Source organism: Branchiostoma lanceolatum, chromosome 16, assembly GCF_035083965.1.
Source record: "Branchiostoma lanceolatum isolate klBraLanc5 chromosome 16, klBraLanc5.hap2, whole genome shotgun sequence".
Taxonomy (NCBI): Eukaryota; Metazoa; Chordata; class Leptocardii; order Amphioxiformes; family Branchiostomatidae; genus Branchiostoma; species Branchiostoma lanceolatum.
Genome location: NC_089737.1, coordinates 14,996,214 through 15,018,975, shown reverse-complemented (window position 1 = coordinate 15,018,975; position 22,762 = coordinate 14,996,214). Strand labels below are relative to the sequence as shown.

General features: G+C 41.4%; 1 protein-coding gene and 1 long non-coding RNA gene across 2 annotated transcripts in view; one reads left to right on the top strand and one right to left on the bottom strand.

Annotated features, from left to right (window-relative positions):
* The window catches only part of LOC136421964 (uncharacterized), a 53,555-nt gene extending 31,390 nt beyond the window's left edge, over positions 1 to 22,165 (bottom strand). The window contains exons 1-2 of the long non-coding RNA XR_010753549.1: positions 22,107 to 22,165; positions 5,677 to 5,797 (exon numbers count right to left, since the gene is read on the bottom strand). This is a non-coding gene — a long non-coding RNA (uncharacterized lncRNA). The remainder of the gene's footprint in view (positions 1 to 5,676; positions 5,798 to 22,106) is intronic.
* On the top strand, positions 3,960 to 14,401 carry LOC136421961 (uncharacterized). The gene is made up of 3 exons (XM_066409567.1): positions 3,960 to 4,177; positions 5,443 to 5,814; positions 12,665 to 14,401. Exons 1-3 carry the CDS (start codon positions 3,998 to 4,000, stop codon positions 13,844 to 13,846), a joined length of 1,734 nt encoding a protein of 577 aa, XP_066265664.1. The 5' UTR covers positions 3,960 to 3,997; the 3' UTR covers positions 13,847 to 14,401.
* Positions 22,166 to 22,762: the final 597 nt, after the last annotated feature.

The following is a 22,762-nucleotide window of genomic DNA, read 5'->3' as shown; positions in this document are numbered from 1 at the left end:
TCACAAAAGTGGAGATGGGCGCCAGCCCTATGCGTCTTACCAAGGCGTTTGGAACACTTTGACCTGTCTGTGATCATGATGGAACAAAGGGCAGCCAGTGCCGACCCGTCCAACTCCTAGATCGTTCGCGGGCAGCATTTGTTCTGGCAGATCTGGGTCTGCATTTCATTGAGGTCATGAGGGAAGAGGAAAATTAGACGTTCCCTAGTTGATAAGTGTGCCAGGTTACGTCTGGAATTTCAGACGATGAGAACGACTCTCCTGCCCTTCGTTACCTAGCAACAGATTTTCTCATTACAGCGAAATTAGGTCGCCAAAATGCGTCAGATAGTACGCCAGGAAACAAAGTCGTTTGGTCAACGTCCCTACCAAACTCAGTGTGTCACCGTTTGGTCGGCGAAATCGTCTGGCATATATATCTTAATTTAAACCTATGTTTGTATATTTCTACTATCTTTCCTGTAACCTAACTCGGCTTGTTTTCAGACAAAAAACAAGAGTCCGTAAGACACAATCCTTCGTGAAGTATTTATGGTGTTTGCGGTGTGGCTAACGTGTTTGATACCCTCTTTATACCGACATGCCAAATTTCAGACGAATCCATCAAAAGGGTCTCAATTTATGGATGCGAAGACACAGACACAGACAGAAATGTCTGATCCCACGAAAAAGAAATATTGCATCATCACGCGCAACCTAGCAGACGATATGCCAAGCTACACACCGATGCTGTAACGGGATCGTCAGTTTAAGCTGCGAACGTTCAAACAACATCATTTCTAATACTCTATCAGGAGGTCACCAACCTTCCCGGAGTAAAAATTTTTTAAAAAGACGATCTGCGCCCAATCAATGGTTGGCAAAAATACGTCATAATCAAGCAACACCAGCAAGATGCTTGTGCGAAAATCCAGCAGTCAGTGAAATGGACAGGGAGTATATAATCACTGCTCAGCCTTCGTTGCAGAGCGCAAAGTGTAGTTTTGTAGTTTAACTATCCTGAAAGCATATCATTCTAAATATCAGGTTTCTAAATACTTAAGACCAAACGGAATGGCACTGACGCATGCACTGGATCATGAAGAGATGTGGCGACAAGAGTACATGGTTAAGGGTAGAATTTCAGACTGACGCTGATACTGACATTCTTCAATATTACTAGGCGAGCAAAGGATAGCTGAACACAAATATTATTTAGAGTACCTGACGTAGATAGATGGCTGTTATACGTTAAGTTGCCGTCAAATAGCTTAGCTGTTGAGTCATTAGCTGCTGAGGGTATTTATCTGTTGGTTTGGTTGTTCAGCACGCACAGACAGGACTGCCCAACTAGCCTGTTTCAAAACAACACATTACAATTTACAAGTAAGACATGGACAGCATAACAATCTATGACAATAATCGAAGTACATAAAAGCTATCGTATAAAAGGATCTTACATAGCGTCTCGTCTAAGATAGGTGCTGATATAAGAAGGAAATCACGACTACTATATAGTACCTTCACTGTAAAATATAAACTACCCTTTTATGGTTTTAGAATCTCCATAGTTTATAATTCCAAATGCTAAGTTAAGCCCCCCTTTCACTGGACCTGCGGCACGCCGGCGGCGTCGCTGCGGCCGATGGAATTGACGAATTTCATCGACCAAAAAACGAATATTTTTAAGCTTTGTGTGTTTTGTTGTATTTTTGTTCATACTTTGTTTTGAATGATATTCCCATTATAAAGTCAAGGGTAACAGAAATCCAGTTTAGGACGCAGCGACGTCGCCAAAGTGCCGCGGGTCCAGTGAGAGGGGGGCTTTAGGAACACGAAGAAAGTGTTAATCCAAAAAAACATACGAACCGTTAATTTGTGTTGAAACTTTTTTGTGATGTCGTTTGGCTTTCTTCGAATGCGTGCAAGTTTTACGATGGCAATCTTCCACAGTTCAGAGGTGGGCAAGCTTATACTTCTTTTTAAAAGCTTCATAAGATTTCGAAACAAGTATACGGAAAACGTACTTTCCAAACAGGGGGGGGGGGCTTTACTGTATAGCATTGCATCCACCCACAGTGACACTGACGCATGGCTTGTAAAGTTTCTGGAGACGAGGACAAACAGTTGAGTGTAGAGTTTCACCCTGACGCTCGCGCTGACATTCTCCGGTGTTGACCATAAGAGCGAAGGAGAGCTGAAAACAAATGTTACCAGACGTGCGTGAGTTGTATATTATCAAGGTGTTGCTCCTCAAACAGCAATCTTCACGGAACCATGGAGATTCGGTTTGTAAAGGAAGCACTGCATCTTATACAACGAAACCTTTTTACAATCGACCGGGAAACATTATCAGACCGCCGACATGCCCAAGATCTTATTTTATTCTACAATTATTCATGGGCACACTTTGAGAGACATGAAACCACCCTAAGTGTCTGACTCTACTCACAGTGATCTTTGTAACACCAAAGCCTATTAAGCTACTGACTCGCACCACAAATCGTTTTAAAAACTAGTTTATTCCCCATGCAGCGTATCATTTCAACAGCCTGACTTTGTCTGGTCGCTTGTTGAGCCTTCATTTGTTCTGGGAAAATTTATCAAATGTACGGTATGCAAAGAAACCACTGCATCTTATGTTGAGTTCAGTTTTAGATTGGCACCGGGCAGAGTTTCCGCTATAACAATTTATCACGTTGCAGGCAAATTGTTTTATTTTTTTCACTTCCATTAAAACCTAGCTGCAGGACATACAGCTTGCTTTAAGGCTGCTTCATGAAATAGGTAATCAATCAGACAATTTAAACGCCAACAGCCTGGCTTGATGCCGCACACAGCTCCAGGTCGTAAAGGCACCTATTTGAGTAGGGAAAATAATTGTAATTCCCGTCGCTTCGGCTTGAAAAAAAAGATTGTAAAGACATACATCCGACCACACGCAGTATTGTTAGTAAGGATGCTTGCTAGCAGTCATATAAAGCAATATTTTTGTAACAGTCATGCAGTATGATGTAGAAACGCAGATAGTTAACATTCAAGTCACATTTACTTAAAAAACAGAGACATCACGCAACCACACAATGGAATAATAATAGCACACATAGCAATTACAGTACTGTACGTATTTGGCTGACGGTCGTGTCTTGGCCCGTTCTCTTGTGCAAAGAGCATCATCACGCAGAAGAGAAACCTTTACACAAAACACCACTTCATCATAACCGCGGCCCTGAGATCAACCTCGAAGTGGGGACGAAATAATCGCTGGCATTACCGCCCAAGGACGACACGTCTATTAAGTCTGGGTGTTTCATAGCGCATGATGAATTGCTGTGGTTGGTGTAGTGTGTCTTTTTACTCAATGTAGGGACACTCCATATCCACTGCTCATACTCAGGTGCGAAGACAGGTAGAACTGCAGATTGAAGTTGTTTCCAATCGGTTTTGTTATGAGCTACGTAGACACACTCCCTTTAAGAGTGAAGAGACGACGTGTACCCCATGTATGGACACCCTATGTCCACTGTTCGTACTCAAATGCGCGCAGACAAATAGAATTGCAGGTTGAAGCTCTTGTTTGCAATCAATTTTGTTATGAGCACATTGAGTGTAAGAGTAAAGTGTCGACGTGTTTGTGTGGGTGTTTCTTTCTTTCATTTTCTTCTCTTCATACAGGCCGTCTCTCTGAGTGACGTATCACTGCGTTTCAGTGAGGCCCTGCATGTAACATACAGCACATTTAACAAATAAACACAGAAAATCTCCGCGCAACAATCAACCAAGAACAACAGTTTTGAATGATAGCAGAAAAAAAAGTAGCTCTCCGTGGCGACTGTCACTAGCTGTACGTGTTCAGATATCAAGCAAGTCTGGTTTACCATAGTTCAGGCAGATTCTTTCCAGTCAACCACCTTATCTTGAAATCTGCAAAGATAATTGTGAAGCTTTAGATTTGTCTGCTCGTCTAAAATCTTTTTTTTTTTAATTTTATTTTCCAGTGTCTTGAAACAGATACGATATGATAGAGGGTCTGGCCCGGCTGCGCAGGCTCTCCCTGTCCAGGTCGTCCACAGAGGACCTGCCGCAGAGCACGTCGGGAGGAGAGCACCAGGGGACGATGGGAAAGATGTCGCGGAGTCTGCGCAAGTCGCTCAGTCTGCAGATGAACGGAACCGACTCGACTTACGGCGACACGAATGTAGGGTCAAAGGTTATCTCTAGATATTTACATTGTGAACCGACTAGACATACGGCGACACAAATTTAACCATGGGTGTTAACATTGTGAACCGACTCGACTTACGGCGACATAAATGTAATTGTCAAATGTTAACATACAGGTGTTTGAATTATGGAAAACGTTGAAGACATATAACACGTCAGCAACGGGTCAAATGCGGTTGGAAATAGACATCGTCCCATTACAACCACCTTCTATCAAGTTCCATTCCAAGGCATATAGACTTCAGGCAGACATTCGGTCATCCACATAAGTTCTTTAAGATAAACAAGAAACAAATAATGCTGTATATACTTCTGTTGTCTCCACAGAGAAGCACAGACTACTAAGTCTTTTGTTTGCCTTAGTCTGCCGTGTTCACGTCCGCAGGTTGCCCTGTAGAATATCTATCAGACAATCAGCCAGTCGATTCATTTCTTGTAGTTTGCTCCACCGGGCCGACTCAAATATCGAAGTACTTCATGTTATCATACGACTCGATGAAGCGTGTGCCATACCTGTTAAAGGAGGGATTCACCGATAGCAAATAGAATTTGCGGTTCACGGGTCACGAAAATAGGGTTTTCTTGTCTATCCTCGAAGAAACATCATCGTGGATTTTCTAACATGTAACATGTAACCAATTTTCCATTTCCTTAATCTCTTTCAGAGCTCCATACAAGGCAATGCACGACCTTTTAGGCCAATCCTAGACTGACTAGATAACGCGTCTAGCAGCTCTTCCACTGGTTTAGGCCCCTAGCCCTCAAAGTTTTGATATCCAACAGCTCTAGTCAGGAGAATAAGAAACATTCTTATCCTGTTGATTTCTACAAATAAGTTAATAGTGTAGACTGATAGATGTCTGTTATGGTGTGGTGACTGATTTCCATAGTGATATGAATAGTCCTGAGCTTTTATTGGCAGCTATTTGAATGTGAATGACCACAATCTCTCGGGGAGGAGGTCCATAAGCCCCTGGCAGAGATAGGTTGTACAACTCAGACTAAGGTCAATCCCGTGTGAAACAGATAGATGGAGGGCTTAAAAAGTCTACAACTATGCTAAGATGTCTCCCTTAATTTGTCCTGGAACTACCCTGGAATTAATCACGTATAAACTCAGGGTATGTTGATTGGAAAGATCATGTGACAGACCTTGTTGCATATGCATGCTTCAAAGCAAACTTCTGTGGTGAGATATTAGACGATTTCTCTTATGAAACTTTGATATCTTTTTCAAAGGTACCAAGAAACAGACCCCGCTCTGTCCCTGGCGGTGCCGTCAAGGCTTTGGAGTCCAAGAAGTGCGCAAGGGAGGACGGAAGTACGTCACCGCGAGACGTCACTTCCGGGAGCGCGTCGACGCCATCTTGGAAACTGGAGAGCAGCCAACATGGCTCCTGCCCGGACTTGACCATTTCGTGCGGTGGGGGAGGGAAGGGAAAGAGCCCACCGGTTGTCATGCGCAACACTCACCGTAAGCTGACGGCGTCCATGTCGACGGACTGCTCTGGGAGGAACACCGCCGAAGAGGCGAAGCGGATGACGTCAGACTTCACGCAGGCGCAGGCCCATTCCGCCTCGTCTCTTCTGTCTCCTAAGATGCAGAAAAAGGTCAGTCAATAAAATTATTCTTTATTCGGAAATACGAAAGAATGTAAGTTCAAAGCCCAGGTCACGATGGTCGCGGGACAAAACGTGCAGGGAGACACAAATCAACAAGATAAAATACAATATAAATTTACTTAAAGAAAGATTTTACAAATTTACACATAAATAGAGTAAGTCCCTCTGTTTCTACAATAGAGTGAATTTCTATGCGGCTATTGTTTCTGAATGGCTCCTTGAGTACTTTTGCCATCAGTACTTAAAAAGTGATGGTATCCGACGTAAAATAGAACCTTATTCATTGAAGGCTAGACCTATCCTTCTGCCTTTCCCAACATACCAAGGTTTGCCATTTCTGGGTTGAGACGTTGCGGACACTTGACCTTAGCAATTGACCGATGTACAAGGAAACCTGTAACGCCCCCCCCCCCTGTCACCACACGGAAGCCACGTGTCCGCATGATCAAGTGTCTAGACCCCAAAGGATCATGTAAGCTTAAGCTTAAGTTTATTTGTTTAAGGACGAACCCATGTGAGCTGGCTACTACGACTAGATCTCTGACCTCGGTAATTTCAAAAAAGCGTTCAGCGGCAAACTTCACAAGTTGACAGCGAGTTAACACGTGCCCGACCACACTTGGTCTAGAAGATGTAAAATGCAGAGCATTGAACGCTAAAATGCTAAATTCTAGTACTAAATACTATACATAGTAAATGGCCAAATATTTTAACAAAGATACATGCTAAATGGCTTTATAGCTGGTGAAGAAGAAGTGTTTTCTCCTGGACAAAATGCGCCACACCATGGCTACTTCACATGATCTTCTTCGTCAATCTTAGATTAATTCTCGTGCAAATAAGTCCCAACAAAGTTTGGCTACATTTCTCGCAGGTATATACTGTTCACAACAGCTTTAGTGGCTGCGACATAAGTAGGGTTGACCGTTGACCTATTGGATCTGTGGCAACGTGAGAGTGAAAAAAAGATGATAATGTCATGGAGATTCTATGCGATAGTTTTCTTAGGTCTATGCGGTAATAGACCAAGTGTATGCCGTATAGAAACAGCAGCTTTTCGTATATTCATGAACTTGTCATGAAAAAAAAAGTTTACAAACCATGTTGGCCTCATGTAACATTTAAGTATTCATGGTGCTCATCCTCTTTAAGGAATTGATAAGATTTTAAAACCTGTTAAAGGCTGGGTTTGCCCCCTGCACGAATCTTACCAACACCGAGGCTTTAACGACTTGCGAAACAACCCCTAGTTGACCTGGCAGATTATGAGAAACGTGGTGGTGCCCACCTGTGTCGCAAAACATTTTAATCGGATGGCATACGATCACCGTCAAATCAGAGCCCATAGATGGCGAGGATCATAGAGCAACAGAGAGTCTTAAGCTCAAACAGGTGCATGGCCCTGACCTTTTGCCCAGAGGCAAGATTGTTTAAGCTTAACCTATCATAGCCAGGTACATATAGCGCTAATCCTAGATAAGACCTTGATAACTTCATACAAGCCGTTTAGCGCATGATTTGTCCCTTTACAAAACGTGACAAAAAACATGACTTTATTGCTAGCGAATTAATCTATGATTGACCCAAAAGATCTTCGATAACGTAGAAGTGCCCACCTGGGGCAAAGAATTGCAATGCGAATAATGTAATAAGAATAACACAGATCTCGAAGGTGGTTGTGTAGCAATAGCATATTAGATTAGAGTTACTAATCACTATAACAAGACACACAGTCTGCTAATAACTTTGTACAAGCAGTCGAGACATGATTCGATGCCTCACAAAATGTGGCAAAAACAGGACTAGCGAATTAACCTATAATTGACCCAAAAGATCACTAGGAACGAAGATGGGACCACCTGTACACCTGTGGCTGATCCCAGAGAAGCCCTTGATAACTTTGTACAAGCCACTAATAATACATGATTTATCCCTGTTCAAAATGTGGCAAAAATATGATTTTATTGCTAGCGAATAAATCTATGATTGACCCAAAAGATCACAAGGAACGACGAAGGGGGTCCCTGGGGCAAAGAATTGCAATGCGAATAATGTAATAAGATTATCACAGATCTCGAATGTGTAGCAACAGCATATTAGATACATGAGCTAGCCTCGACCTTCCTATCCATAGACAGAGTTGCTAATCCCTATAACAAGACACACACTTCGCTGATAACTTTGCACAAGTCGTCGAGACATGATTTGATGCACCACAAAATGTTTCAAAAACAGGACTAGCGAACCAATCTATGATTGACCAAGAAGATCAAAAGGAACGAGGAAGGGGCCATCTGTACACTTGTGACTGATCCCAGAGAAGCCCTTGATAACTTCGTACAAGCTGTTAATAAGGCATGATTTATTCCCGTTCAAAATGTGGCAAAAACATGACTTAATTGCTAGCGAATCAATCCATGTTTGACCAAAAAGATCACAAATTACGACGAAGGGGCCCCCTGTACACCTGTGGCTGATCTCAGAGAAGTCCTTGATAACTTTGTACAAGCCACTAATAAGACATAAACTATCCACTTACAAAATGTGGCAAAAACTTGACTCTGTTGCTAGCGAATCAATCCATGATTGACCCAAAAGATCATAAAGAACGAAGAAGGGGCCACCTGGGGCACATATATATAATAATCAGGTACGATATTGCCACCAGTATCGAATATGTTTTGAAGGAGGTCGTCTAGCAACAGCATCGATTCATGAGCTTAAGCAGCTGATCTCAGATAAGACCTTAATAACTTTGTACAAGCCGTTAATGAAGCATGATTCGTCCCCGTAGGAAATGTGGCAAAAACATGACTTTATTGCTAGCGAAGCAATCTATGATTGACCCAAAGGATCCCTAGCAACGGAAGGGCGCCCATCTGGGGCAAAAATTGTAATAACCATGTAGGAGATCGCCGTACTTATCAAAGATCTTGAAGGAGGTCTACCAGCAACAACATAAATACATGAGCTCAAGAAGCCGGCATCAACCTTCGTGTCTTAATCCCTATAACAAGACCCACACTATTCTGATCCCAGATCAGTAACTTTGTACATGCCGTTGAGCGCATGATTTGTCCACTTAAAAATGTGGCAAAAACATGACTTTACCACTAGCGAAGACATCAGCGATTGGCCCAATTGACTGATCGCATATGGAACCGCGATTACTTTATAAAAGCCTCCAGTCGCAGACTTTACTCTCCTTGTGAATCAAGCAAGACTATGGTTGAATTGCCAGTGAATAAATCTTAGCTCTACCTACAATATCCATAGCAACGTTTTCAGACTGAGGCTTATGTTTTAAGGAGGTACAAAATGAACATAATCAATTAAATAATTGAATTCGAAGATTTGATAACACCGTCGAGTCTTGGATAAAAAAACAACACGTGAACACGTCAAGCAAAATAAAACATGAGTTCAAGTCTACAATATTCTCTCAGATATTGTCATCAAAGGACCCATGGAGGGAAGCAGGCCAACTAAATATTACAAACAAGAAGATCGCGTTTTTGGACAAACGTGCATAAAATAACCACGCACAAAGTCAACGGATGTGTGTGGGTTTCGAACTGTATGTTCTACTATAATACAGTACAAAGTAACAACAGCTCCAAAATCCTACAGACACTATTACTAGCTAGTTGTGCGTAGGTCTTTTGTAACGTTAGCAGTCATCACACATCCTGTCTGGTGTGCCTGTGTTGCCGGAAACCTGATATTCTGGCACCATGTTTGGTGGGAGGAGGGATGTATCCGCCATATTAGGGCATTCTGTGAGACGTGTCGCAGGTGACTGCTAAAAGCTAAAATAGCAACATTTCCGGGAAATACACTGATTATAAAATATGTATGCTTAAGTTTTTATTAGGAACAACAATATAATATGATACGCAAAAAAAAAATTACTCAAGCAACTGGATAGAATTTTGAAACAGTCAAATTCTGATCCTAGTCGCTTGAGTAACTGTTAGCCATCTTATTACCTGGTTGTCTAATCTTTATCAACAATACAGTCAAACCTGTCTATAGCGGTCACTCGAGGGACTGGCCAAAACTGGCCGCTAAGAACAGGTGGCCGCTATGGAGAAAATGTCGATTAATTGACCACAAATGTACGTGTGTATCTTTTTCAACAATACATTATGGGTTTGACACATTACTCCGATCGCAAAACAGCGCACTAACAAGCTTTCAGTCAGTCCTCTGACCTTTCTCAAGTTAAATTGACCTGAAGCCTGACCTGACCTTGTGACGTCAGCAACGAGTCATATGTGCCCGACTGGCGCTGCCGGAAATAACAAAAGTCCTACCATCTCACTTCGTCATGATAACTAATGATTAAGCAATCCCAAGAACAAGTGATCGTTTGCAGAGGTAGCGTAATGAGCTTTCATTATAACATATGTTATAATACGTTAATTCATTACTGAAATACTGTTTTTGAATGTTATTAGTCCCAATTATTTAAGTTAGGAGGCCACATGACGAATAGCTAGATAAAATCCAAGCAAATTCTTTTTCAATCCTCTTCTCTTAAATGAGTCCGGTTGTTGGCGATGACAATTCCCTATTCAAATGAGCTGTTTTCCATTATCTTACAGAAGTAATTATCGTGGAATGAGTTACTATGATAATGATGATGATAATAGTGATAATAGCTTATTGCAAGTTTGTGCCCGTGAGCTAATTGCAAGTCAGCAGAGCATATATCTTCCGTAGTCTGAATACTGACTACATTTTTACTTATTGGGTTGATAAATGCATCCATGCAAAGAGATTATGAATGGTTAATATCAAGTTAAGACGATATACGGCTCGCCCTGTTCCTTGGGGAGTGCCACGGCGTCACCTAACCAACAGCACGCCGTGTAAGTAGGACAGGGATGGTGTCAAACGTTACATGGTTTGGTCAAACAATATTTTCCGTCAGCAGTGAACAGGTTGTTCACCACAAAAATAAGCTATAAATTTCTTCTTCTTCTCTTCTCATAACATACGATGAGTAATGACTCTAGTAACCACCTAGGTTATCCTCCCTCAAAGTCAAACATGTCCAGTAATTCTAACGTTTTCAGTCAAATCATGAACACCGTTAAAAACCACCAAAAATAATAACTCAAGCAACTGGATAAAATTTTGAAACAACCAGAAGTTTCAGACAGCATCCACCATCTTTCGTCTGACTGTTTCAGAATTTTATCCAGTTGCTTGTCAGTGAGTAGTTATTTTTGGCGTATCTTACTACCTGGATGTCTAGCTTTCATCAACCGTTAAAAACCTTTAAAATCTTGTACGTATTCAAGGCCGTTGATAGTATTCTTGACCAAAAGCACGCAACCTCTTAAATCTTTATGTCGTTGCAAAACAGTGTTTTATGTTCACAAAGAACTGGATAAGATTACACATGCAGCAGTATATATTGTTTGTTGTCCTCTGGTTGTCTCACTGAATGTAACACGATTCGTTTTTGTTATGTATTTAGTGGGCCCCCTTGGAAATCAACTTCAAATAAGTTGAATGGGGCTACCCACTTGTCTGATGATGAATAAATAAAAATATATAAAAAACATTTAACAAATCAAAAGATAGTGAAGGTAATTCAGCTCCTACATCATCAAGCAGATAAGAAGCTCTTAGACGACGGAGGCAAACAGCAGAAAATTGCAAGTTGATCCCAAGCAAAGAATACGAATAGAACGATCAGTCTGGAGTGTACTCTTGAGAATGGGATGCAATTATAAGGCTCTGATAGCAAACAGGGCGTCGCCATGGCAACTGTTTCTTATCTCCGTTCTTAGAATGATGTCATTCATCAAATGGGGCCATCATAAACGGTTATTACAAAAGGCCCTTCAGGGCACGAAATATACCTGAATTGTAAAGAGAAATTGATATTTCTTTCAGCCTTCGATAAACCAACTCTTACTAATGATACAGCCTCCTACATTTATACAATTACCAAGATCGAAGTGAGAGAAAGTCAAGAGTACTAGAGTATGCTAGATGTTAATTTACTCATGTATATGTATATAGTTGTTAACATGCGACCTGTGCTTAGCCCAATGGGACAAACATGTTCAAGAAAAGTCCTCTTCATTCATAATATGCTCTATTATGTAGAAATTTCTGGCGAAATGTAATCTTCAAACAATCCAATCACATATATCTCATTAAAGCAAACATTGTTAATATTTCAGAGTTGCTGGGTGCAGTGCAAGTTGGTATTGTGTAAAGCCCTCTTCAAAAATTTCATATATAATGCCTCTGGGTCATATCATCCTGAAACGTGAAAAAAACACTTTTACAAAACCACTTTCACAGCGGATGCTGTCTGAAGCGTTTCAAAATTTTATCCAGTTGCTTGAGTAACTATTTTTGGCACACCTTTAAACAGTTCAATCGTGAGCCCCATAAGACCACAGGCTGTGACTTTGTTTGTTTAATGTAATATTGTAAATAAAACCGTCTTTAAATATTCCATAATTCCATCTTCAAACAGTTGAAGATCACTTCTACGAAACCACTTTCAAACAGTTCAATCGCAGACCCCATGAGACCGAAGGCGGTGATTTTGTTTGTTTGATGTGTTTTCTGTTGCGTTACAGAGTTTGAAACGTTGAAGTGTTAATTAGTTTGAAGATTATGTTGGTAAGTATCATGCCTTTATTTTTGAAAATAACAAAATATTAATGTTTTTCATTATCATAATGATATTTGTTGTAACAAATCATCTTCCATGGCTATCATGGGAATCCTAGGCCCCTTAATGTCATGTTACTGAACTCTGGGGCTGTGATTTTATTTGTTTGATGTGATCTCTGTTGTGTTACAGAGCAAGCCGCCGTCCCCTCTGCGGCTCATGGCTCACAAGATGGCGCACGCCAGGAAATCTTCCTCATCTGCAGACCCTGACTCTCCAACTGCCTCACGGAGAACCCGCCACTCCCCGACGTTGGAAACGAAAAAGATACACGAAGGACAAATGTCCAAAACGGGATCCTGCCCGAACCTCATCTTTGTACGATCATGCGAGCCGTACTACCCTGGGAACGACGGAAGCGGAAGTGACGTTGATGAGCTCGAAAGCTGTGAATCGAGCCCGAACCAGCTCAGCCCGCCTTCACATCTTGTGAACGGACTTGTAAGTCCTCTCGCAATGGCGAGAATAAACGACAGGTTTGTGTTTAACGTTGGGGCAAAATCGAACGCCGGAAACCAGGTCGCACCACAACGAGGCCACCGGAAGTTGGGCCTGTCCATTTCCACAGACGGGAGCGGATGGTCCAAGCAACTGGAGAAATATCGTTTGGGAAAGGAGGGCCTCGGATCCAGCAGTCTGTCAAGAAGTACAGGGAACTTAGACAAGAGACCTCTCAGCCCAAGATCACCTGCCTCAAGGTCACCGGTCTCCATCGGGAAGGAGGGTGTCGCCGAAGACGTTGATGACGTCCCCATGAGCCCGACGTCACCGATGCGTGACGTCAACATCACAGAAGTTCAAGAGCATCTTTACATCGGCGATTTAGAAGCAGGGTACAATGAGCAGCAGCTCTGCCGACACGCCATAGACTGTATCCTTGACCTCTCGAACTTGACCTCTAAGGAAGTGCTAGCGCAGCAGATTAAAAGATGTCCATGCACGTGTCCGATGGCCAGCAAGCACGCACGCGCAAAGTTGAACGTTCACCTCGATGACAAGGATGACGTCAACATCGAGCCTTATTTGGAGGAAATCAACACTTTTCTCGAGTCTGCGCGGAAGAAAGGAAAGAGGGTGTTGGTCCACAGCGTGCACGGGAAATCTCGCGCAGCCGCAGTAGTGATTCAGTACTTGATGACGCATCAGGGGATGAGCCTGCGCGATGCGTTTCTTGTGTTGAGAAAATGTCGGCCGATAGAAATGGCGAGAGGCCTCTGCAAAACTTTGGAGAAACTGGAGGTCGAACTCTTCGACCTGGAGAGACCGACAGTATCTTTACTGAACGAGCCTGGTCGCATACAGGCATGGGCATGATATCGTTAAGTATCGCGAGAACACTCGAGACAATAGGAATCTCGACAATTGTCGCGAGAAAATCCGAGACAATGCGAAATCTCGACAATTATCGCGAGAACACCAGAGACAATTCGGAATTTTGACAATTATCACGAGACTGTTGGTGAGACTCGTGTCTGGTCAGTTTAAGAAGCTCTGTGAATTTTACACACCCTGTGCTGTACATACTGTCAAACGTCTTGCAGTAAGGACTTCAGATGTGCAGAATTTGCTGAAATTGTTCATGATAACATCATTTTGATACATTTATTTACTCACATATTTAAAGAGCATGGGGCAAAAAGCACAATTGCTTATGTGACGCCTTCTACCCTTATACATATATATAAAACAAGAGTAATTTTAATATATCAGTGTTGTCTATATTTGGGCATTGACAGAAATTGTGGAATATGTTGAAATTCCTTAAGTTACCAGCTGTTGAAATAGCTATCTTAAATAACATTCCTCCTAGATCAGTACCGCCTGTTTATCCTACTCCTCCGTACAAATACTACAGGCCAATTTGTGTTTGGAAAAAAAAGGTGAATTATGAAAAAAATATGATCCAACATAGTCTACAGCAAGACATTAACAGTAAGCAGACTATTCCGAGGTGACGCCAAATGTGCCAAATATCCAGATTCCCTTTTATATGGTCTTCTCTTTCAGATGTCTGTCCAGATGAACTGTTTTGAAATGGGAACGCCGGTCTACATGCCTACGTAAGACATGTATTGCATAAGGACTCTGTTGTACATAGATATCTCATTACTGTGTATGTGCCAAACCACTCTTAGTACGAATCTTTACTTTCTCAGTTCTTGTCTTGACTTTCTGCCAAGTTGAAGATTCGATATCTAAATCTAGCGGTACAGACCAGATTTGGTAGTCCTCGTTATTTATCCATGTGAATCACACAACCCCTCATCCCTGGGACCTGCTCTGTCAATATATAGCTGACCTTCAAAATGCGTTCCCCTTAGCCTTTGAAATGCCCCATCCTCCATACAAAAAGCTGCCTGAAGACATACATCTAAATCGACCGGTACAGAGCAGGTTTTCTAGTCCAGACTATAGACATGTGGAATCACGCAATTCCAGATCCTTCGCCCCTATTCCTTCTGTAGTTGTCCTTCAGAATGCGCTCCTTTTGTCCCTTGACACGTTATTTGAGACGCGCTCCCTGCGGATTCGGCAGTGACAAACCCCTGTACTTACTACTCCATCAGCAGCGTTACCCACCTATCAATCCTATCTCACTTTCCTATCCTTACGTCTTTGGTGTGGATTGCGAGCAATCGCTCTGCAATCTCCACTATCATTTCAACCCACCTCGAAAACTAGCCCAACCACCAATCATTCTGACTCCTTTGCGCAAGAACCCTTTCCAACATCTAACTTTGATTTTATCAGACCCTACCTCTACATAACCTTCGGTTATCCTCAAGGATGTCAACGAAGCACATAGCGTGCCAAAGTCGGTCGCCCCTTCTGCAAAAACGTTTTATACAAGACTCAAGAGATGTATACTTCAGCTATAATGTTGACTGTCTGAAGGTTCTTCAAGTATGTTCGAGAAATCGCAGGCAAGGCGACTGACTCTGCCTGATTGGTATCTGCACTTTAGTTTAAGACCCACTTCAACAAATGTGCCTAAACAACACTTCCTCCCACTTACATCTTATCTTACCTAATGCAGGCATTTGACTTAATTCAAGTTAGCGTTATCGATTCAAATTATAGAAAAGCATTTCCGTGTAGAATTCCGAAAGGCCGTACGTAACAATTTCTGTTTTATTTAATTTGGTAGAATTCATTAGCCCCACGATGCTGCCCCGTACGTTTATTTGTCTTTTATTAAAACTGCCTGGAAGAGAAAAGACCCGTTTTGTATTTTCATACATTTTGATGAAACTAATCTATCTTTTTATTTTACTGACAACTATTCTAATGAAGTCTTGTCAGATTGATATTATAAAAGGCACATCTTAACTGACAGAACAATTTTGTGCTCCTAGTCTTATCAAGCAAATTAAACGATAAACATGTATTAGGAAGGACTTTAAGTGAAATTTACAATACAACAAATCGGACTTTTCGACTGCACGAAATCTGTCCATAGATCCGTTCCTTGCAAAGACAAAGACTGACATGCATGAATGAAAACATATTCATCACGAAGTCTGCAAAGGTACCTGTAATCTAGGTCCCCCCCCTTAGCTATCAAAAGCAAACCTACAAGCCAGGACATTAATCCAACCCCGCCTTGATTAACAACCGCCTTGTTATCGAAGGACAGCCCAGACCTGAAGTATTGATTGACTCGAGACAAAAAAACGACCACCTTTCATCTTAGAAGTGTTTTTGGGACAACTACCGAGAAAAACGGCTTTTCGAAAGCCCCTTTCCCTGGTAGATGTCCTAGATACGGTGTTATGTTAAGCCTCTGGCTTTGCAGCACGTTGGCGGCGTTGCTGTGTCCTAAACTGGACTTTCGTTACTCTTAAAATGGAAATATCATACAAATTGTACGAGTATGACTAAAAAGACGACAAAACGCACAAAGATTAGTTCGTCATCACTAAAATTCGTTAACCGCGCTGTAAATTCGCTCGGTCGCAGCGAGGACGCCAATGTGCCTCGGATGCAGTGAGATGGGGCTTTACCAACGATACGCGATTGGATTTATTATTTTCCAAGACAAAAGTGGGGCATTGAACAGCAGTACGTTGCACCAAAAAAGGCCATGTTTCATTCCTCCAAAGTAGATGATAACCATGTTTGGAAAAGTCCCGCGGTTCATAAGGGCCCTGTCACATACATTGAACGGCAGAATGACGACAGCAAATTGAATGCATTCCATTGAGAACAGTGTTAGATGTGTCTTATATAACCATATTAGGGGTGGGTACCGGTACCGTGTACCGGTACAAAACCGGTATTTCTTAATGGACCGGTCCAAAAAAACCGGTCCGTAAAAAATCAGTGGACCGGCCTATGGACCGATTAGAAAATTCATAGTACCAGGCTACCAGCAGGCGGCCACATAACTGGTTTAAGAAAATACAAAACAGCAGATTAACGAGTCGTTTTCGATAACGTTAGCTGTGAATCATATCTAGAAACACTTGAAGGATGAGTAAACAGACGGCGAAGAGAGTATAGTTATAGTTTTGAGACAAAGTGCAAACCTAAGAAATTATATCGTTCCAGACTTGACGTTTGGAGACTTTTACGTGTGTCTCGCTCTCCAAAATATGATGTACTGCGACACTACCATAATCAGGTACAGGTACAGGTCCGGACCTGGACCTGACCCTCTGGACCTGGACCTGGACCGGACCTGAATTTTATGTACCGGTACCCACCCCTAAACCATATGCATTGTGACAGGAAATCTGCTCAACTGTGTAACATACCCTTGTGAACGGAAAGTTCTCCTCAGCGTCACTGAAGCCCTGCGACACAAAGTGCATGACGTGTGGACATGTGAATGCTACTTACGTTAGCAACACGCAATCAGAGCTTGTCAACCAGCCTTATGTAACATGAAAGTGGCAATTCATGCCTGTAGATAGAATCGACTGGCTGCATTGTAGCCTTTTGTAAGAGATGCCAACCAACATGGGAATTGCTACAAGAGCAACAACATGCGGCGTTAATATGATTCCTGTACAGCACAATGCGCAGATAAAGACTGCACATAGAATCAAAGAAAGCATTATTTGGAGACATCGACGTTCTGCATATGAAATCATATTAAATTAATTTGCTGTGCTTTGCATCATCGCCTACAACGTAGTGAATAGTTGTCACAGCGCTCTGGTTGCGTCATGGGCAACAAATTGAGATGACATGAACTTCTGCAAACTACACATGGAATCAAAGACAGAACACTTTAGCATGGCAGTACAATGTGATTATCATAACTTTCTGCATTCAAAATGACGATTCATAAATGATTCTGCTTTGTGATTCTCATAAGTAACATCTTTTTTCAACATTTGTCATTTAAGCTCTGACAGTTTTAAGAAATTATTGGCAGTCTGGACTTGCATATGACATGTACAGAAATTATGTTGACGACAAATTTGGTTTGATTGTGCCATAGCGCCACCCCTATGATGTCGTGCATGGAAATAGAATATGTCTAATTATAACCTTCATTTGGAAAATATTCATGATAGCTCATCCTGAATGTTTTAGTTTAAACTATGGAATGTTTGTCGTGCTATAGACATTCTACTATCTGGTGATATTGAAGTACCTAGTTTCTTTTGACAGGGTTGGACTTGTGCTAGTACCTTATCAAAATGCTGCAAAAATATGTGTATATTCTAGGTTACTATACGCCTCTTTGAAAATTTTTGTCTATCAGATGACCTCGCTTTTAAAACATCAGACGGCATTCTCCACGCAGAGTCAGACTCAACCCCTACTTATAACTCCCATCCACCTTAACCTCTGCTTGGAGAATGTTAGGCTGGACTTCAAGCTACAATACCATTGAAATGTAACGTTTTGTGTCACAAGACTTACAATGAATCCTTAGCATCTGTTTCGTGGATGTTCAATCGCTCTAGACAACAATATTACAACTATAACACTCAATAACAACATAGTTTATGTATTCTTTGTATATCTGTAATAGTGCGACCGGTTTAAATAGGTCAAATATATACTATAATGTTTTCACTTTCAAATGTTATTCTACTGTACATTCAACGATGTATTCCGACGCAATACTTACTGCTATTACCTCTGTCTGTTCGCGCTGCTTTGTCTGAGTGAAAAAAATCAATGCTGATGTATTCTCTGATTAATGCTAATGTACAGGATTGTAAGTATTTGGGAAATACACTTGTCTTCATATATACAATGTGATTTAGCAGTGTCTTATTTTTGTGGACTACCTGAAGATGCCACGACAGAAACCCTACGACATTCAAATGTGACTTACTTTGGTAGCAAAACAATACAAGGATAAATGATGAACGAAACAGAGAACAAAACAAGTAAATCATTCATCCCCTTCTGGGCTCACTGAAAAGCTGCAAATTTGCTCCTGGTTCGGTGGTAGGACGCAAATGAAAGAAACAGAAATGAAACTAAAAAATGTACTTATTTGTAAGGTTTTAGGCAGTAGTAGTGACTAGTGGACAACCTCAAGCCAACTGTACACACTCACGCCGTGTCTTCAGAAAAGACGCTGTAGCCGCATAGTCCCTGTTTAGAACTTTATTCAAGCCCACATCCAGATACGGCGTGAGTGTGTACGGTTGGTATGAGGTTGCCCACTACTACTGCCTATTTATAAGGTTTTAGTTCACTAAAAAAACTGTAACTTTGCTCCTGGTTCAAAGCGGGCAAATGTTAAGCAATTCTAATCGTATCAGAAGAGTTCTCCTCTTTTCAACCTCCACGGTTCATAACAACCCATGCGATCGTTAGCATGTGAAGTCAGGCAATCAGCAAGAGTCGGATTGTGAACTCTCGACCTCCAGATCCAGAAATAGGATCGCTAACCGGTTGGCCGAACACGCCTCACATCAATATGAATGTAAATCTTTATACTCCTTTCAGTTTGATAGGCGAAGCACGAACTGTTGGAGTCGTTTGATGCACAAAACCATAACATGTCAGTCACCTTTTTCTTCCTTAATTCTTTTACCACATGTTACTTCAGTAACAAAATGTACATTAAAAACTAAAATACATAGCTTAAAAGTTCATCTGTGTTTATAAAAATCATTTTGCGTTTTAACTGTAATTTCCAACACAAATTGAACTTTTTTTTTAAGTCACATTTTTGTGTTGGAAACTAGTTAAAACTAGCTAAAAACATGTAACGTTACAACACAAAACATACGGTTACATGTCGGAGTATCATACAAAATTTACAGGTGTAACAAAAAGTTTCGTATTTTGTACTTTATAAATTTGTTGTTTACTATATTCATTAAAAGAAAGAGAGAGAGAGAGAGAGGGAGAGAAAGAGAGAAATAGAGAAAGGTAGAGAGAAAGAGAAAGAAAAAGAAAGAGAGAGAGATCTCTAAACATCTTGCCATAGTGTATTCTTGTCATATCTACCAATACCGTAACATGAAAGGAACCTTTATTCCCGTCACGCGCAATAGACATTCCGAAAACGGCTCCCCGCAGTTCATTCCGCAATCATCACCGAGCGAGCTTTTCACGGCGATGCTTTCTGCGGTGAGAACGGTTTTCGCGCCGATGCCAGACAACAGTAGATGGGATTTTAAGGAGGGAAAAGGCCGTCTTATGTAAAGCGGGCTTCCTTAAAGACGTGAATTGCGACAGAACAACGAAGTCTGCGAGTGAAAAAGAATGCCTGGGCTTATACACGCCATGCTGGTCAAATTTATGCTCAGATACTCCAATGTCCAGCCGAATTCGAACGCTGTTCCACGATGTTCGAAATGACGTTATTCGATCCGAATGCGCGTTCGATTTGGGGTAAAAAAATGGCTGGGCTTATACACGCGTTTTACAAGTTGATTCCGCCGGAGTTCAGGTTCAGATTCAGATTTAATGCAATCAACGTGCATGTAACATTTGCATGTTAACATGAAATTCAGCATGAAATCGGTTGAAAGCTACATGAAATTGAAATCGTTACATTACATAGTATCAAAATCACGCATATCACAAGCGAACAAACATGATTAAAAACAGTTAAAACAGATCATCGCTATGTCGTTCAAAACATTCTGGGTAAACTTGAAGTTTAATACAATTGCATAGTATTAATCTAAGATTAGTTCTTATTGTACAGCTTCAGAGCTTAAGGTGAGAGTTTCTTTGTGAAGTTTGTACACGCTCTACAGTAAATGCTGTCAGGGATTGTTTTGATATCAAAATCGTCCTCTGTATGTGACAGAAATAAGTCATAAAAACTTGAGTGCATTGCCAAACTGCCAAAAAGCCAACAAAAAGTGCGCGGATCTTACATGATTTAGCCGATAGTTATCGATATCATTATCCCTAATAAACCATGTTCTTAATTTTGAAGAAAATACGGGTAAGGAAAATCGGAATGATTCCTGGTTGCACCGTTTTCCTGACAAGCACCACCTTAACGCTTTCCAGGAAAAAGAGTTCAGCATTAAGCAACGTCTGCTGGGAGATTATTTCTACCTGCTTAAGCCAGAGAAAAACACTCCCAGTGAGACATACTGACGCCACATTCTAGTCACGCCCGCAGAGGTAACATTCAACAGGAGCAAAACAAACGTTGCACGCTAACATATCAGAGGGCAAGGACAGTGCCAACATTTACGTAAAAGGGTCACTCTTCATAACCTTTGCTTCGAGATAAAAGCGTATTTCTTGGAAATTTTGAGTCACGTGTCACAAAATTTCCCTAACGATATCGCTTATAACATTTTGGGAACTGTCATCATTACCATCATTGTTCAGCCGTTTCCAGTGAAGTCTAAAGGTTTTGGTTTTCCAATAAACTACAAAAACGAATAGAAACGTAAAGATGCATCAGCTTAAATGACAAAAGTACAAAGTGGTCTTAGAATCATATATTTACAGAAAGGGAGGGGAAGGAGGGAGAGAATGAGAGAGAGAGATGACGAAAGAAACGTTCTACATATAAAGAGCGGAACGTTCAAAAACGAAACTTATGACTCATCTTTTCATCAAGACAGCCCACGAGCGCCACCTAGCGAAATAGTGTTGCATTACCATTGATGTGACGTTTATGACACGAATATTGTAACTTTTTTCCCATCAAATTCCTGCATTAAACATGGTTTTCTACTTCCTGCAAATACACCACAGAGAATGTTGATTTTATAGACCGCTAAATGTATAGGCATCTACAGTATTCTATGATTATATGAGACACATATAATGCTACATAATGTATCTACCTAATGCTTTACTCCATACAGAGCTGGAGCGAAAACAAAGTTCAACCTCTCGCATCCCTTATCATCATTATAAATCTATCAGGCCCCTTCAACGTAAACACAAATGTTCAAATCACAACTGCAAGTTACTAATGTACACTGAGGTTTCGTCCACAATACCCCCCCCCCCCCCCCGGCATTTCTGTAACCCCGGTTGAAAACCCCGCCAAAACCAGGATGCCAGAAAGTTAAAATGTTTGGTTTACAATCTACAAGTACAAACAAGCATCTAAAGTAAGAAATCTACTCATCGATCTCGCATTTAAACATTAAACAACTCCATTTCAACCTACCTGGTGTTCATTCTGTGATCGGGCATTGTTTTAGTGACAGAAAAAAGCATCAGTGAATTAACTGTTGCAGTTCAAATGTCAGATTCGGACTGCACCATTGGCAGAAGAGGGTGGACACATCTTGATGATGACGGAATATGACTACCATCTACCGATGTGGTCCCAAACTGCAACCGCCATACGTGCTGCAGATGACTATTGCTGGGAACTTTGTGGAAAGTATTACACAATCGTGGGCTTCCCTACCGCCATGACGTTAACTATTAGATAGAATAGAAGAATACTTTATAGAACGACGTCGGGTTAAGTGTACAAGAGTTTAAAAACGTCGTTGTAATCTTTACTCAATGTGAGTCCCTTGCTTAAAAAAAAATATGTAATACAAAGATCGCACTATGTACTTTCTCATTTTTCGTCGGATGCATGGTCAGGAAAAAGGCAGAGAAACGTTACGATCTTTCCTACCATCATCTGCTTGAAAATAGTTCGTCTTGTTACTAGTTACGACCTAGAAACATGTTGTGAGTCAATCCTCTTCAAGGCGACCACCTGCTCAAGGCGACCGCTTGTCCTCGGTCTCCCGGGTGGTCGCTTTGGGCAGGTTTGACTGTAGCTAGCTTCACTACGGCTCGCGTTTTTTGGCCAAGTACACCAAG